At 56.0% G+C, this 14,327-nt stretch overlaps 1 protein-coding gene across 1 annotated transcript in view; it reads right to left on the reverse strand.

Annotated features, from left to right (window-relative positions):
• Nucleotides 1–1,813: 1,813 nt before the first annotated feature.
• Nucleotides 1,814–14,327, reverse strand: part of LOC308261789 (mucin-2-like) — a gene marked incomplete at both ends in the record, with an annotated part of 49,601 nt that continues 37,087 nt past the window's right edge. Inside the window, 12 exons of the mRNA XM_080693919.1 lie at nucleotides 1,814–1,929; nucleotides 1,978–2,072; nucleotides 2,226–2,317; nucleotides 3,708–3,800; nucleotides 3,956–3,973; nucleotides 4,033–4,167; nucleotides 4,965–5,041; nucleotides 5,830–5,971; nucleotides 6,191–6,292; nucleotides 6,746–6,834; nucleotides 8,696–8,781; nucleotides 10,098–10,235. Coding sequence (XP_080550045.1) covers nucleotides 1,814–1,929; nucleotides 1,978–2,072; nucleotides 2,226–2,317; nucleotides 3,708–3,800; nucleotides 3,956–3,973; nucleotides 4,033–4,167; nucleotides 4,965–5,041; nucleotides 5,830–5,971; nucleotides 6,191–6,292; nucleotides 6,746–6,834; nucleotides 8,696–8,781; nucleotides 10,098–10,235 — 1,183 coding nt within the window. The remainder of the gene's footprint in view (nucleotides 1,930–1,977; nucleotides 2,073–2,225; nucleotides 2,318–3,707; nucleotides 3,801–3,955; nucleotides 3,974–4,032; nucleotides 4,168–4,964; nucleotides 5,042–5,829; nucleotides 5,972–6,190; nucleotides 6,293–6,745; nucleotides 6,835–8,695; nucleotides 8,782–10,097; nucleotides 10,236–14,327) is intronic.

The following is a 14,327-nucleotide window of genomic DNA, read 5'->3' on the forward strand; positions in this document are numbered from 1 at the left end:
CCCCCCTGCACTGGGTATATGTCTCAAGCACCCTGCCCTTCCCTCCTGCCCCCGGGCCTCCCTCCAGCCTCAGCTAAGGTCTCTACTGGACCTCAGGCGCGGCCACACGTGAGTGCCTTTATGGGGTGTGGCCTGGGCTTACTTTCCTTTATGACCAGCCTAGGGTAGGCCGTGTCTTCCCACCAGGGCACCCAGGTTCTTTAGATTCTGAAAAGCAAGGTCAGCCCACCGCCCACACTTCACCCAGGGGTGGCAGGGGTGGCCTCTGGTTCGCAAAGCCCCGGCCACTTTGAGGTTCCCAGGACAGTGGGATAGCAGGGCCGGGGGGCCCACAGACACCATTAAACCCGCCATTAAGCCCTAGGCAGGGACAGACTAGAAGGCACAGGGCCAGCCCCCCTGGAGACCCCCGTTGCCTACGCCAGGGTCTTGGGGATACAGAGGCCAGGCCAGCGCTGTCTTTCCACACCGCTGGAAACTGACTGGTGTCTGTCCATCTCAGTGAGTTCTCCCGGGGCAAGGGGCTGGTGGGCGAGTATGTGGGTGACTGGGCGCTGAACACCAGGCGCGTGGCCTTGGTCGTGGAGCGAGTCCAGCCGGGCAGCATTCACCCAATACACCTCGTCACAGTCCCACAGCATGGCCAGGACTCGGCTCAGAGCGAGCCGTGGGCAGACAGGTGATCATCCAGCAGCCAGGCAGGGTGGGCGGGAATCCCACCCCGGGCCAGGTGGTTGTGCCCCTGGGCGAGTGGAGGCCCTGAGCCGTGCACCTGACAGCGGTGAGGAGGGGAAATATGGCACATTTTGTGGTGTGGCCACGTGTATGTGTGGGACGCTCTGTCGTGACCCTGGCTCCCGGCACGGGTCTGCGGCACTGAGCACTGCCCCGCCGCTGTGAGACCGCCACGTTTGCGCAGAGGTCCGTTCTCTGTGTGCAGGGCAGAGACCAGGCTGGTGGCGCTGACCATTCAGCACACGGCACCCAAACATGAATTTTATGCAGGGATTAGTGGGCGGACTGTCCAGATTCAGAGCCTCCAGCCTTCTGTTGACCTACAGCACAGCAATGAGGGGCCGGCAGGTGATGGATGGATGGGGAGAGGACGCAGAGGGAGGGGGGACGGAAGCCGATCCCCATCCCCCTGTAGCACGGAGCTCGTGCCAGCCCAGCCTCCAGCCACCGCAGACGGGCTTGGCTCGGGCACCAGAGCACGGGGCCAGGGCTTTCTGCGGGGCCACGGTGAGTGCCTGCCAGTTGACCGCAGCTTGGCCCGTTCATTCCTTCTCTTATTTGGCAAATATTTATCGAGGCCTGGCATGCGCCACATGCCACCCTGCCCTGGGAGACGAGGCTCGAAGTATGGGCAGGGACTGCGGGGGGCCGCCCAGGGGGGGGCTCAGCGGGAGCCACAGAGCCACTGTTGCGGGCCATGCTTCCCAGAGGGGCGCTGGGGCCCACGGTGACGGCCGTGCCTGGGACCGCCCTCTAAGCTGGGTCTCTTCCGCGGATCCAGGCGCATTGGGTTCGCTGGGGAAGCCTGAGCCAGGGGCTGCAGGCTGGCAGGGCTCTGGGGCCTGTGAGCCATCTACCTTGGCACCAGTGCCAGCGAAGGACACATTTATCCACAGAAAAGGGAAATGCCTTCTCCTGTCCCCCCCTCCCTGGGAAAACAAACTCCCAGTTTATCTCTCCTTGGGGCATGGGAACGTGCCCCAGTGGGGGCGGCCGGGCCTCGGGCGAAGGAGGGAAAGTACTTAGAAGAAAGACAAACACCAGGCTGACCACAGTGGACCATGCCCTGCAGCCACGCTCACGCAGGGAAGTGGGGGCAGCAGGGGACCCACTCCGAGGGACACTCTTTAAGACAGCGGCCCAGCCGGCTCTGAGGCCGCAGCTCCCCATTCCCCTTGGGCAGCAGCCACCGGCCTGGGGGGCAGCATTCCAGGGTGGCAGGGCTTGCCCCTTATGCGCCACCCAGGTGGGCTGCCGGAGACACCAGGTACACTGGAGTCTTAGGCCAGTGGGGAGGAGGGCCACGGCCACAGGGCAATGCCAACCAAGATGCCAGCCTGCAGGCCAGAAGGAGGGCTGACCTTAGCCGGCTCCAGGCCACCCTGGGGGCCTCAGGGGCTCTGCCTCACTGCCCCAGGGGCATGTGTTTATAACTCCCTCTCCCTTATGCCAAAGACATGGTGCTGTGCCATCCCACCCTGCTGCCTTACCCCAGGCCCAAGCAAGGCTGGGAGCAGGCCCCGCAGAGCACTGTCCCCTCTACGTCCAGAGGGTTCTCAGAGCTGGGCAGTGCCGCATGTGGCTTGGAGAGAAGCAGCAGGAGGCTGCGACGGGCAGGTCAGGGAGGGCGTCCGCACTCCCTGGGACAGTGGGGCGGGCCGCCTGGCGCATCCTGTTTGCACACCGGGCTGGCCGGCCACCTTGTTTAGCTTTGAGATTTGTGGGGTTTTAATTAAGCCCTGTTTAGTGACGCAGTGGTGGTGTTGAGTGGGGAGTGGTCCCCCGTCTTGTAGATGCTCAGGGCGGGTATCTTCCTTGAGCGCACAGTAGGGCCTCCCCCTCAGGATCCAGACCCAATGGGGCTGGTCCTCTGAATGCTCCAAGTCCTTTGGGGAGGCCCCGGTGTCTCTGGCGACCCCCCTCCTCCTCCCCGTGGCCCCCAGGTGCTACCACGCTCCAAACCACCACTCCTGCCTTCTTTCTACCTCTGCCAGTTTCTTCCAGAAACACAGCCTTCCCTGCCCCATTCTCTGGGTGGCCCCACCCTCCCCACTGTTCAGCGGGACAGCCAGTGACCCTCCCCTGGCCACCCATACTTCCTCGAATGTGCCTGGGAGGCCCGCCCAGAGCTGGCGCAGGACCACCTGCATCCTGACCCCACCTGTCCAGGTGTGCAGGAAGGCTGCAGCCGGGACCCTGCCCTCACAACAGCCCCCACTGGGCCTCTCCCTTCTTGGCCACCAAGTGACCTCCCTGCCAGCCCGGGCAGTGTAGGCTGGTCCATGGGGCCGACCAGGGCTTGGCCTTCTGACCCCAACCTGCACAGCACAGCCCAGGGAAGGATGACCCTTTGGGAGCACTTGCAAGGGGCAAGCCAAGAGCCCCCTCTGCGCCCCCAACAACCCCAAGCATGGACCCCACTTCTCAGCTACTTACCAGAGCACAGGGGCAGGGGAGTGGGCCCTGGACCTGGGAGTGGGAGCACAGCTCTGAGACCCCTAGCCTCCTCTGCCGAGATGTTCAAGCTTTCTCCCCCTCCCATAGGGGTTCACCCCAGGCTCTCGGGATGGAAGGCAGAGTACCCCCTAAACTCAGCCCCTTCCCTGCAAGGAGCTATTATAGCCCTGATTCGAGGGACAGCAGGCCGGGAGTTGAACCCAGGGCTCACATACCTTCTCTGTGTGCTATGAGGTCCCACCTGGGGAGCCCAGCCCCCATGCCTGCTCTTCCAGACCAGGCCCATGCCCACAGCTGGCCTTTACCCAACACCCCAAAGTCTTATTCCAGGGATCGGGCAGGCTTCCTACAGGCCTGGCCTGGAGGAGAGCATGGTGCCAGGACAACCCTGGGTGGGGGGCCCCTGCTCCAAGACAACCCCCAGCCACAGGGAGGAGGGGGGGCGCTAGAGACCCCTAGGGCCTCCGCCAAGGACTCGAGCATCCAGAGGGCCGCCGGGTCCTGCACGCCCATACCAGCTCCAACTGCTCCCGGGAGTGACTCAGGACCGGCTTCTCCACCTCCAGCGTAGATAAACGAGGTGTGTGGCAGCCAGGAGCCACTTCCACCTGGGGCACCCCGCATCTGAGCAGCTAGGGCGGCTGACGGGCCAGAATGCAGATGCTGTGTGGCTAACAGCCCCATCCCGTCATGCTCCAGGAACCTGAGTCCCAGAGTCAGAGGAGGGCCCATGTAAGGCGGGATGGTCTCCTTCCCCAGGCACCTGCAGGGCCCGCAGCCTCTGGGTGAAGGTCCAGGGTCAGGGGTCAGGCCGGATCCACCCAGGGACAAGACTCCTACAGCCAAACAGCTGGCCCCCCGGGCCTCCAGAAGTCCACTGAAGCCCAGGGCACACAGGCCTGAGCCCGAGCAGTGGGGCCTGCAGCCCTGGACAGGTGGGGCCTGGGGCACCCAGGGGAAGGTTGGGTGATGTTTCTGGAGGACAGGAAGGCCAAGGATCTCAGCCAGCAGAGGAGCTGGCAGAGCTCCTCGTGGCCTCAGAAGGCAACCCATCTCCCTGCTTTTAGACTTGGGTGGCATCTCCCCGATTGCTACTCTAGGGAACAGGCAGATGTCTATGTCCAAATTTCCCCGTTTCATAAGGACACCAGCCATATCAGAGCTTCCCTAGTGACCTTTTTTATACTCGGTGACCTTTGTGAAGACCCTTTTTCCAAATAAGGTCACATTCTGAAGTCCCAAGGCTCAGTATCCAACATATGAACGGGGGACACAATTCAGCCATCACACCAAATCATGAGAATACCCGTCAGTAGCAGAAAGAACAGATGACTGGTAGACGCAGATAATGTAATACTACTCAGGAATAAACATAGTGAATTTCCCATAGGACACGTATAAATCTCAATCAAAGCCAGGCAGATACGAAAGAGTCTGTACTTAAGATTCTGTGGATAAGGAAGTGTAAAATGGGGAAGGGAGTCAGGGGTGGCTTCAGAGGAGCCTCCAGGTGCCAGAAGTGTCCCGGGTTCTGCCAGAGCTGGCTGAGCGTGTGAAACCCAGCAGGCTGTGCACCTGCAATGCACGTGAGTTTCCAAAGTTGATTCCACCCTAGTGAGGAAGACGGGAAGGTCATCCCACAGACTATTGGGTGTCTCCATGGCCCCCTGGTTATAAGACAAGGGGTGATGCTTTTAAAAGTGCTGAAAGAGCTTTGAGCCTAACATTTTATACCCAGCCCAAGGTGCTCTCCATGGGCACACACAACTGACCTCTGGTTCTGAAGGATTTGCCACAGAGACCTGGGTCAGAGAGTCGAACAGAGAGGGACTTAGTGCAGGAACGTGACCTGACAGGGTGGGAAGCATAGCTCAGGCAAGGGTGAAGAGATGCCCCAGTCAAGGGTGCCGCTGCCTTCCGGCCCTACGGGAAGCCAGAACAAGAATTCTCCAGGTGCCATCTCTGGGGAGGGAGCGAGGGGGGGACAAAGGGCTCAGGACCATCACAAGGGAAGGAACTAGGACACCTCTGTCTTCAGATGCCCTGGGGCTACTGTTCCCGGGGTCAGCATCCAGCCTTCAGGTCCCCCCATTACCGAGTCTGGGTGCACAGGTGTGGACCTCCCCGTGTCCCAAGGGTACAGTGTCCCAAGGGTACTGCCTTCCCGGCACAACCAGGGGGGAAATGGCAGGAGGCCCAGTGGCTCAGAGGGGCAAAACTGGCCAGGGAGGGCTTCCGGGCCCCAAGGGTGAGGCCGGCACCCTCAGCCATCCTGGCAAGCTTTTATCCTTCTAATCGTAAACTATAAAGGCCCAGCCTGGGAAGGGAGACAGGAGGTTCTCTCCATCCTGGGTAAACATACACGGCCTAGAGCGTGGCCATTCCCTATGCCTGGCCGGGAAGGGCTCTGAGAGGCCCGTGGTTGGCAGAATTCAGCTGCTTGGGTCTGAGGTTGGCTGGGCTCTGTTCTTGTGGACTGAGGCTTCTGGGGTGGGGGAAGTGTACGGTGTGGCCCGATCCTGAGCGCCTTCTCAGGGAGGGTCTCAGAGGCCTGGCCGGAAGCAGGCTGGGGTGGAGTGCAGAGCACCCCTGCGTCCTTGGGCCTGAGTCCAGCTTTCCTGGAACCCTTGGGCCTACTCGGGGCCCAGAGCAGTTTGAGCAGCATTGGGGCGGGGACAGGTGGCAGAGGGTGGGGTGCTGGCGGGGCCTCCATCCAGGACTTACTAGGGCTCTTGGAGGAAAAGGAAGCCCCTCTGCGGCTCAGGGGCCTGAGAATCCACTGCAGGAGAAAAGAGAGGGGTGAGTCCAGGGGCCCCAGCAGCTGTCAGTGCTGGGCAAGCATGTCATCATGGCCAGCCAGGCAGGGCGGCCTCAGCACAGGCCACACCAGCTTGTGCTGAGACTGGACGGTTCTAACTGTGCATCCCCTGGTCAGAGGCTGCTCTGGCCAGTGCCAGCCAATTGTGCCCCGTCCCCAACCCTGAAGCTGAGGTCAGACCTCGAGCCCCAGGAGACTGGTGACCACTGCCGGACACGGACTGAGCCACAAGCCCAGAAGCAAGCAGTCAGCAGCCTTGGGCCCGCCTCTCCCTGGAGGCCCCTGAGTCCAGGGGTCAGGAGTCACAGGTGAAGGAGCCCTGAGGCTCAGTCTCCCGGGCCCTGCCCTGCCCACCAGCTGGAGCAGCAGCCAAGTTCTGTCCCCGGCCCAGGGACCGCCTCCTCCACAGGATGTAGGGGGACAATTAGTGACTGACCTGCCCTGGACACTCAGAGTCCTCCAAGCAGCATGTGGGGCCCACGGGACAGCCCAGTGACAGCCCCAAGGATGACCAAGCGCCGCCAGCCCGACCACAGGGAGGAGCCCCTTCAACACAGGAGGGGCGGGTGTAAGGTGGCCAGGACCCCATCGATAAGCCTGCAGAGGAAGGAGACGATGCCCAAGGGACCCTGGCAGTGAGGCCACAGTGAGTGTGGCTTCAGGCTTAGAGTGGCCCGGTGGCCCCAGGCTGTGTGGCAGAAGAGAGGAGGTGCAGCTCTGGGGGCGGTGTCCTACGCCCCAAGACTGAGCAGTCCTGGAGCTCAGGGCCACAGTGGAGGGCAGGCAGCTCTGCAGGGCGCTCAGGGCAGGTAGGACCACCAGGCCTGTGAGGTCATGGCGAATGGCGGGGGGCAGTGCCCGCACTCACCCTGTCCAGGGCACTGAGGAGCCATCCGCCTGTTAGAGACACGGTCAACTCCCTGGAGACCTGCGCTTGGACGCGGTGACGCACCGTGGCACGACATCCCCAAGCGGATGTCTCTGCTGGTCCTCCCAGCTATTCCAGAGAGGGGCTGGTGGGGCCTAGAAAACTCCGCAGCCTGAGCTTCACGTCAGGTCCTCCCGCACCAGGCAGCCGACACTCTGGACACACCAACCGCAGGGTCTTGGGAGCAGACACTGTCCCACGTCCTGCAGGCTGGGAGGCCGGGACGGAGGGGTCCCAGGCCGGCTCCTCCTGAGGCCTCTGTCCTGACTCCAGGCCAGCATCCCCTCCCTGTGTCCCTGTACCCCACTCTGCGTGTCTGCATCACAGGCTCCTCCTCCTCCTCCTCCTCCTCGTCCTCCTCCTCCTCCTCCTCCTCCTCCTCTTCTTCTTCTTCTTTGCTTTTGTGATTCTGGGGATGGAACCCAGGGCACTCCACCTCCAAGCTACACCCCCAGCCCTATTTTTTATTCTTTATTTGGAAACAGTCTCACTGAGTTGCAAAGGGCCTCGCTAAGTATCAGAGGCTGTCCAGGAACGGCGATCCTCCTGTCTCAGCCTCCCGAATGCTGGGATGACAAGCTGCGCCACCACGGCCGGCCCAGGCTCTTCTGTTAAGGACATAGTCAGGTGGGATGAGGCACCCTAGGGCTTGGCTTGCTTGGCCGCCTCTCCACACAGGCAGCCGTTCTGAGGAGCGGGGGTCGGGGCTCAGACTGTAACGGTGTGAGACGGAGCTGTGGGTTCTTGTTCTTAGCTACTTTTAGAAAAGAACAGGCAGGACTATGCTGCAAGTTTAAGTAATATTATTATTACAGAGGTAGAAAGAAAGGACAGAAGTTGACGCATTACACTGGGGGGTGACTTAGTGGAGTGCCTTGAAAGGAAGACACTGAGGTTTGAACACAGAACAGTTTTTATAAAGAGTTATTATCCTCCATCTTGCCTAACCAATAAATAGTCTTTCTGACCTGACTAGGTGTGAGCCCGCCCATTACCTCCGTGCAAGCCTTTTTTATGATTCTGAGAATTTCTTGCTTAACCAGAAGCCTTCTTCCTGCCTTGATGCAGGTGTGGCCGCCCCCAACCTTGTCTCCAGGGCAAGCCCAAGTCTTTAAGACCAAAGTGTGTTACTTGATTACCAAAGTCAGGGCTCACGTAGTATCTGTCCCCTTTGACAAAGGCCTGTATCACCCTTGGGGAATTTTAGCCTATCTGCTGGAAGTTATTTATTATGCAAACCTGTCTTTAAAATATGAAGGCACTGGGCCCCAACTCTTCCCTGTACTCCCTAATCACTTTGGTGAGGGAACTCTGCATTAGAACAAGCAGCCTGAGTGCCTGGCAGCAACCAGGCCCTGACTACTATTTTACATTTTGGAATTAGTTCCAGAGCAATTTTCCATATTTTGAAATTAGTACCAAAGCAATTTTCCAATACATTTTTAAATTAGTACCAAAACCATTTGTTTTTTCAGGAAATACAGCCTGGAACTACTCACCAGAGTCAAAGCAGAAAAAGCGAGGCTAAGGTCACAAGGGTAAAACCCGGCTCCTTCCAGGGGCTCGGCCGCGAGTGGGCGCCAGGTGGCTGGTAGAGCCCTGTGGGACAGGGCTTACAATCTGCAAACCCCCTGGGCTTCTGTCTGCGGCTCACGGTCCAGTCACAACACACCGGGCGCAGCTCAACGCCGGCCTCTGGTCCCTGGTGTGAGGGCTCGGCCCCCGACTCGGTCCCAGGAGTTGTCCAAAAGGGGTACAAGGGCCAGACAGCAACGGGCCTGTGCCGAGGCGGATGGCAGCCCTGGCCTGGACCCCCGCTGGACGGCCCAGCACAGGCTCTCCTCTATAAGGAGTGCAGACACAGTTAAGAACAGAGCACGGCCGAATGGGTTTCCGCAGACTCCCCACGCAGGGCTCACGAGCATCAGCCACGATCTCTGCAGTTTGCGGATATTTTTTTCCACAGGGAATAAAACATTGCAGCTGGAACTGGCCCCCGTCTGAGCCCTTTCCCTTTCACCATGCTGAATCCTGGGCTTCTCAGAATTCTCCGCAAGTGTACCATGCTTGTAAATATTCAAGTACCAGGGTTACTGCTGTGCAGTCATAGCAAGTGGAGAAACTGTGGGGTCATAAGATGATCCCTCTCCTGCTCTGTTGAGGACCCTCCACGCTGACCTACCTGCAGTGGTTTAGACGCCCCAGCGGTGTGTACGAGTTCCTGTCTCCCACACATCACCAGCGTGGGTTGCCGTTTGTATTCCTGATGGCCTCTGTTCTAACTGAAGTCCAATGGAATCTCATGGTATTTTGATCTGCGATATTGAACATTTTTTCATATTATATTTATTGGCGGAGTGTTCAAGTGCGTGCGTGCGTGTGTGTGTGTGTGTGTGTGTGTGTGTGTGTGTGTTACTGGGGATTGAGCTCCCGGGGGCATTCTACCTCCAAACTGATTTTATTTTTAATGTTAAAACAGGGTCTCACTAAGTTAATGCAGCTGGCCTCAGACTTGCAATCCTCCTGTCTCGGCCTCCCAAGTACTGCAGTTACAAGCGTGCACCGCCACGCCCAGCTCCATTGCCCATGCTTTCGGTTGGGCTACTTGGTGTTTACTATTAAGCTTCTGGAGTGCGTTATAGGTATTCTAGATATTAGTCCTCTATCGGAGGAGAAGCCGGGGAAGCTTTCCCCCTTCCTGTAGTCACTCTCCTCAGACTCTTGACTGCTTCCTTTGCTGCACAGAAGCCTTTTAATTTGATGCCATTTCATTTGTTGATTCTCGATCTTATTTCCTGAGCTTTGGAGGGCTTACTGAGGAAGTCTCTGCCAATGCCTGCATGTTGGGGAGTGGGTGCTACGATTTCTTCTAGTGACTGCAATTTCTGGTATAATCTCTAGGTGTTTGGGGCATCTCAAGGCGCTGGGCAGGCAGGCAGGCGAGGGTAGCAGTGCTGGGCACGGAGGGGGCGCACCAAGAGATGTGCGTCACCCTGAACCTCCCTGCGGTGCTTAGCTGCAAGGCACTAATAAGAGCATTAGTAATCAAAGGAACAGATACTGATTCCTGTGTGCAGAATTTGCTTCTTTGTAACTCAGCCATTGGAACATGCAGATTCCAGCTGAGCCGTCACACTGCGCCGGGGAATGAATGCACACAGATGGAGCGCGGCGATCCTGGTTGGGCTGCTTCCACTCCCATCATCAGCGTCTGTCCACGGTGTGGCCCCCGACACGGGACGTGAGCCTTCACCCCGGATGTCCAGGGGGCTGCAGCCACCTGGCTCCCCGTGCTCCCTGGACGTCCCGTGGGGCGCAGGATCCCTCGCTCCCCGCACTCACCTGTTCAGGGAACGCTTGCGGATGGGGAGCCCAGTCAGTGGGTCTCCTGGATCAGCGTGCATCTCCTGGATCCCAGGGGCATCGAGCCCTCTGACTTTCCTTATCACCTGAGTTTCCTTCCAAGACACCTGTCCCACTTGACCTCAGGCTGTTTCTCCTGGGGTGACATCCTTCAGACACTGCTATGGCTGGGACAGTGTCCCCAAGTTCCCCGGGTCCCGCTATAGGAAGGCAGGCCCCTGGGGTGAGTCCTGAGGGGACACTGAGACCCGGCCCTTCCCTCCCCACCCACCTGCACCATGAGGCCTTGTGCCACCTCGGGCCCAGAGCAACTGAAACCTCTGTCCATGCGTCAGTGAGAACAAACCTTTCCCTTACTAGGGTGATTATCTCGAGAATTCTGTCACAGTGCTGGAAAGCTGACTCACACAGATGCCCTGGACCCTGGTCCTTATCAGTCACGGAATTCCTTGCTTTGTCTACTCTCTGGTGTGTATTTTCACTTTGTTACACTAATGTTTTTTTTCCAGGAGGAACAGAGCCACTTGGAAACATCAGTATCAGTCTTACCTTGTGGCTTGCAGTTTTAGAGACTTGGTGGCTCAACAAGATATTGAGCTGTTGCTACAACAGAATATCCCAGGCTGCACTTGATAAAGAAAGGGGTTTGTCTAGCTCACACTTTGGGAGACTGCAGCCCAAGCTCGGGCACCAACATCTGTGTACCCCCTGATGAGCCAGGGAGCCGGTGAGTAAAATGGCCACATGCAGAAGGAAAATTATATGAGGCCAACAACCAAAAAAAACATTTATTTACACTGGTAAAAAACAAACTAAAAATATGATAGAAAAAAAAATCACTAAAAGTAGCCCAAAAGCCTATGTAGATCCTTGAGAATAAGTCAAATGGAGCACATCCGAGATCACGGAGAAAATTCCTATTTATTATTAGAGAGCACAGCCGCAGGTCTGATCTAAGGGGAGACGGCCGTGCTCAGAGACTGAAGGACTCATAACACCAGTGTCCGGCAAACAGCTCCAGAAAGCTAATGGAAACGTGTTTCACAAGCTCATGGGCTCTCCCAGGATGGGGCAAATGCCAAGACATCCTGCTGCCTCGGCATCTATGTGTTGAGACCCCACTCCACATAATAAAAATCGGCAAAAAGCCCCGAGAAGGAGGTATCGTCTCTGGCTAAAGTACCCCCCATTTTAGATACCTTTCAATATTACTCCTTTTAACTCTCTACACGAATTGCTCTGATGATGTGAGATCAGGACTATGAAAAAGAAATTGAGTCCGTGGATATAAATTTTCTAATAATTTGTCTAAACGTCCTTGGCCTTGCTCAATAATAATGAAAAAACTGGCCAGAACTCAGATGCTGTAATAAGCATTCCAGCTCAGACCCTCACTTTATCACTAACTCAGGATTAAGCCATTAACTAGCTCAGTTCAAGGTAACCCTGTTTACCCTTGAGACCCTGCCTAGAAACTTTGGGTGTGACTTCAAAGCAATTTGACTGAAGGACAGCTTAATTGCCAAAATACAATAGAGCCAAGGAGAAAGATTGTTGACCGTTATGCCCAGTAGGAGTGTCCCCGAGACAGGGAGAATGCCGCATGGCTAGAAATGAAAGTGACAAAATAAAGGACAGACGTTTTAATTATATATGTAAGAAGGAAAGGAAATACCGTAAGAGTAAGAAAAGCATTTTTGCATGAAGAAGAGCTTATCATAAGAATGTCCCAACTGGGAAAGAAAGGAATTAGAAAGTTAGAAGCAGGTTGCAGAGGGCTTGTGATAAGGAAATGGATTATTAGAGACCAATAGGCCTTTAATAGGCTTTTTGTCTAAAAAAGAGTGTTCAGCAGTTAAGGAAATACATCTGACAACTAAATCCAAGAACTTCATGGTGTTGTTTGTGGTGTCTTATTTGCCAAGCTGTGTTGTGAGTTTTTGTAAGCTTTCAGACTTCAGAAGGCAAGGCGGATGAGATCTTAGAGACTCCCATCGCATCTCCCTGGACGCCACATCTCCCCATGCTTGTCATATGGATATAGATGGAAACCTCAAAAAAGAAAGCAAAAGAAGATTCCATGAGAAGGCGTATTCTCCAAGCCCTGGGCCTTGGGCGTGCCTGTATTGCCTTTGGAATTTGCCCTTGGACCTGCCCTGCTGCAATATCAGAAGAAAGATCCGGAGCTTATCTCCTAAATGCTGGACTAGTCATTTACTTTGTTTATATGTAATTTACTATTGTTTTGCTGTGATTGCCCCCCTTCCCTTTCTTTTTTCTCCTATTATTAATCTCACTGGTGAAGGGTATAAATTTTTCGGGGTTTTTGTAATAAAGTGTCATTGGCTCAAGAAGCCTTTGTCCATCTCAGGTCTTTCCAAAGCATCGTACCTAAAAACTTAAGGAATTCATAGAGGGGAAAGAATCGCTGCAGATAAGTTTCTGCAGAACTCCACCTGCCTTTTGCCCCATCTTTCTGAGGATTTGACCTGGAGCTGACAATAACGACCCAACTGAGATTAGTCGGCAACAGGGCAGCCTGGGGTTTGGCCTGGCTTTGAAATAACCCCCTCTACTGGGAACCAGCCAAGGTCCCCAAGGAAGCACATTAGCGCCCACAGCAGCTCCTGCCTCCCAGGAAACCTCACTTCCCACAGGTCCCGCCACCGCCCAGCACGCACGGCCGGGTGGAGACCAGACCCTGAGCACGGGAGCCTCTGCAGGACTCTCTCCAGCCATCTCCATTCATTAGAAAGCGCCTCCTGCCCTTGTTTGTTTTTTGTTTGTTTTTGTTTTAAAGTGTTTTCTTTTCACAACTATTTAATCCACTTGGTATTTTACTTTTGTTCTGAGTGAGTATCCGCCTAATTTCCATGTCTCCACTGCCCCTGCCCCGGCACGGAATGGTCCCTCCTCCTTTCGGATGGGGAATCCTTGCTCAAGCCGTCACCACGCGTGTGGGCCGTTCCACCCGCCCATCTTCCTATCGCTGTGGCGGAGCCCGCTGCCTCGGGAGGCACGAGGCCCTGTGAGGTGCTCCGCCTTGCCCTTTGGGGCTCTCTCAGCTCTTGGCAGAGTTTTGGAGCAGCCCGTCCCGCCCCGGGATGGACTATGGGAGCGTGCAGCATGTTCCATTGGGTTTCTAGGGCTGTGTGCAGAGCCCCGACCTTGCTTCTTAAAGCAGAGCCCTTTCATCCCTCTCTCTGATCAAGTGTCTGCCGTGCTCCTTAGTAATGCACAGGGACTCCTCACAACGGCCTTGGACGCGTTCTATTTAATTTATTCTGAGGAATCTACATAGGTCTTTTGGCCATTTTTGTGTGTGTGGTACTGGGGATGGAACCCAGGGGCATTCTACCTCTGAGCTACACCCCCCAGCCCAATTTTTTATTCTTTATTTTGAAACAGGCTCTCACTGAGTTGCAGAGGGCCTCACTAAGTAGCTGAGGCTGGCCGAGAACCGTGATCCTCCTGTCTCAGCCTCCCCAATGCTGGGATCACAAGCGTGCGCCACCACGCCCGGCTCTTTTGGCCATTTTCAATGTGATTTTTTTTCTATTGTGGTTTCAACTTGGTTCTTACTAGGGTAAATAAATGTAGTATTTTCTTCACTCACCTTGTATCTATTAACATCCAATATCTAACTCTCTTCTTAGCTCAAAAATAGAACCATCTCTTCTCCGGGATTTTCCATCCAGATGATCGCGTGATCTTCGCATCAGGACAATTTTCTCCCCTTCTAGTCCTGCCGTGATCACGTCTTTTTCTCGTTTTCTCGTCTTCGTGGGTGACTCAGCGTCCCGGGGAGTCTGATGCTTGCTGCTGTTAACTGACAGATGCTCTTTAGTGTGCTGAGGACGCGTCCTTACAGTCTCAGCCTCCTTTTAAAAATCAAGACAAGTCGGTTACTACTACCGGGTCCTATTCTGTGTCCGTTAAGATCACTCATTGCAGATGTGCGGGGAACACACACTAGAGACACACACGCCGTGAAAACTAAACGTAACGCCGTATTGTCTTAGCGAG

This window comes from Muscardinus avellanarius (assembly GCF_963383645.1).
Source record: "Muscardinus avellanarius genome assembly, chromosome: 1".
Lineage (NCBI taxonomy): Eukaryota > Metazoa > Chordata > Mammalia > Rodentia > Gliridae > Muscardinus > Muscardinus avellanarius.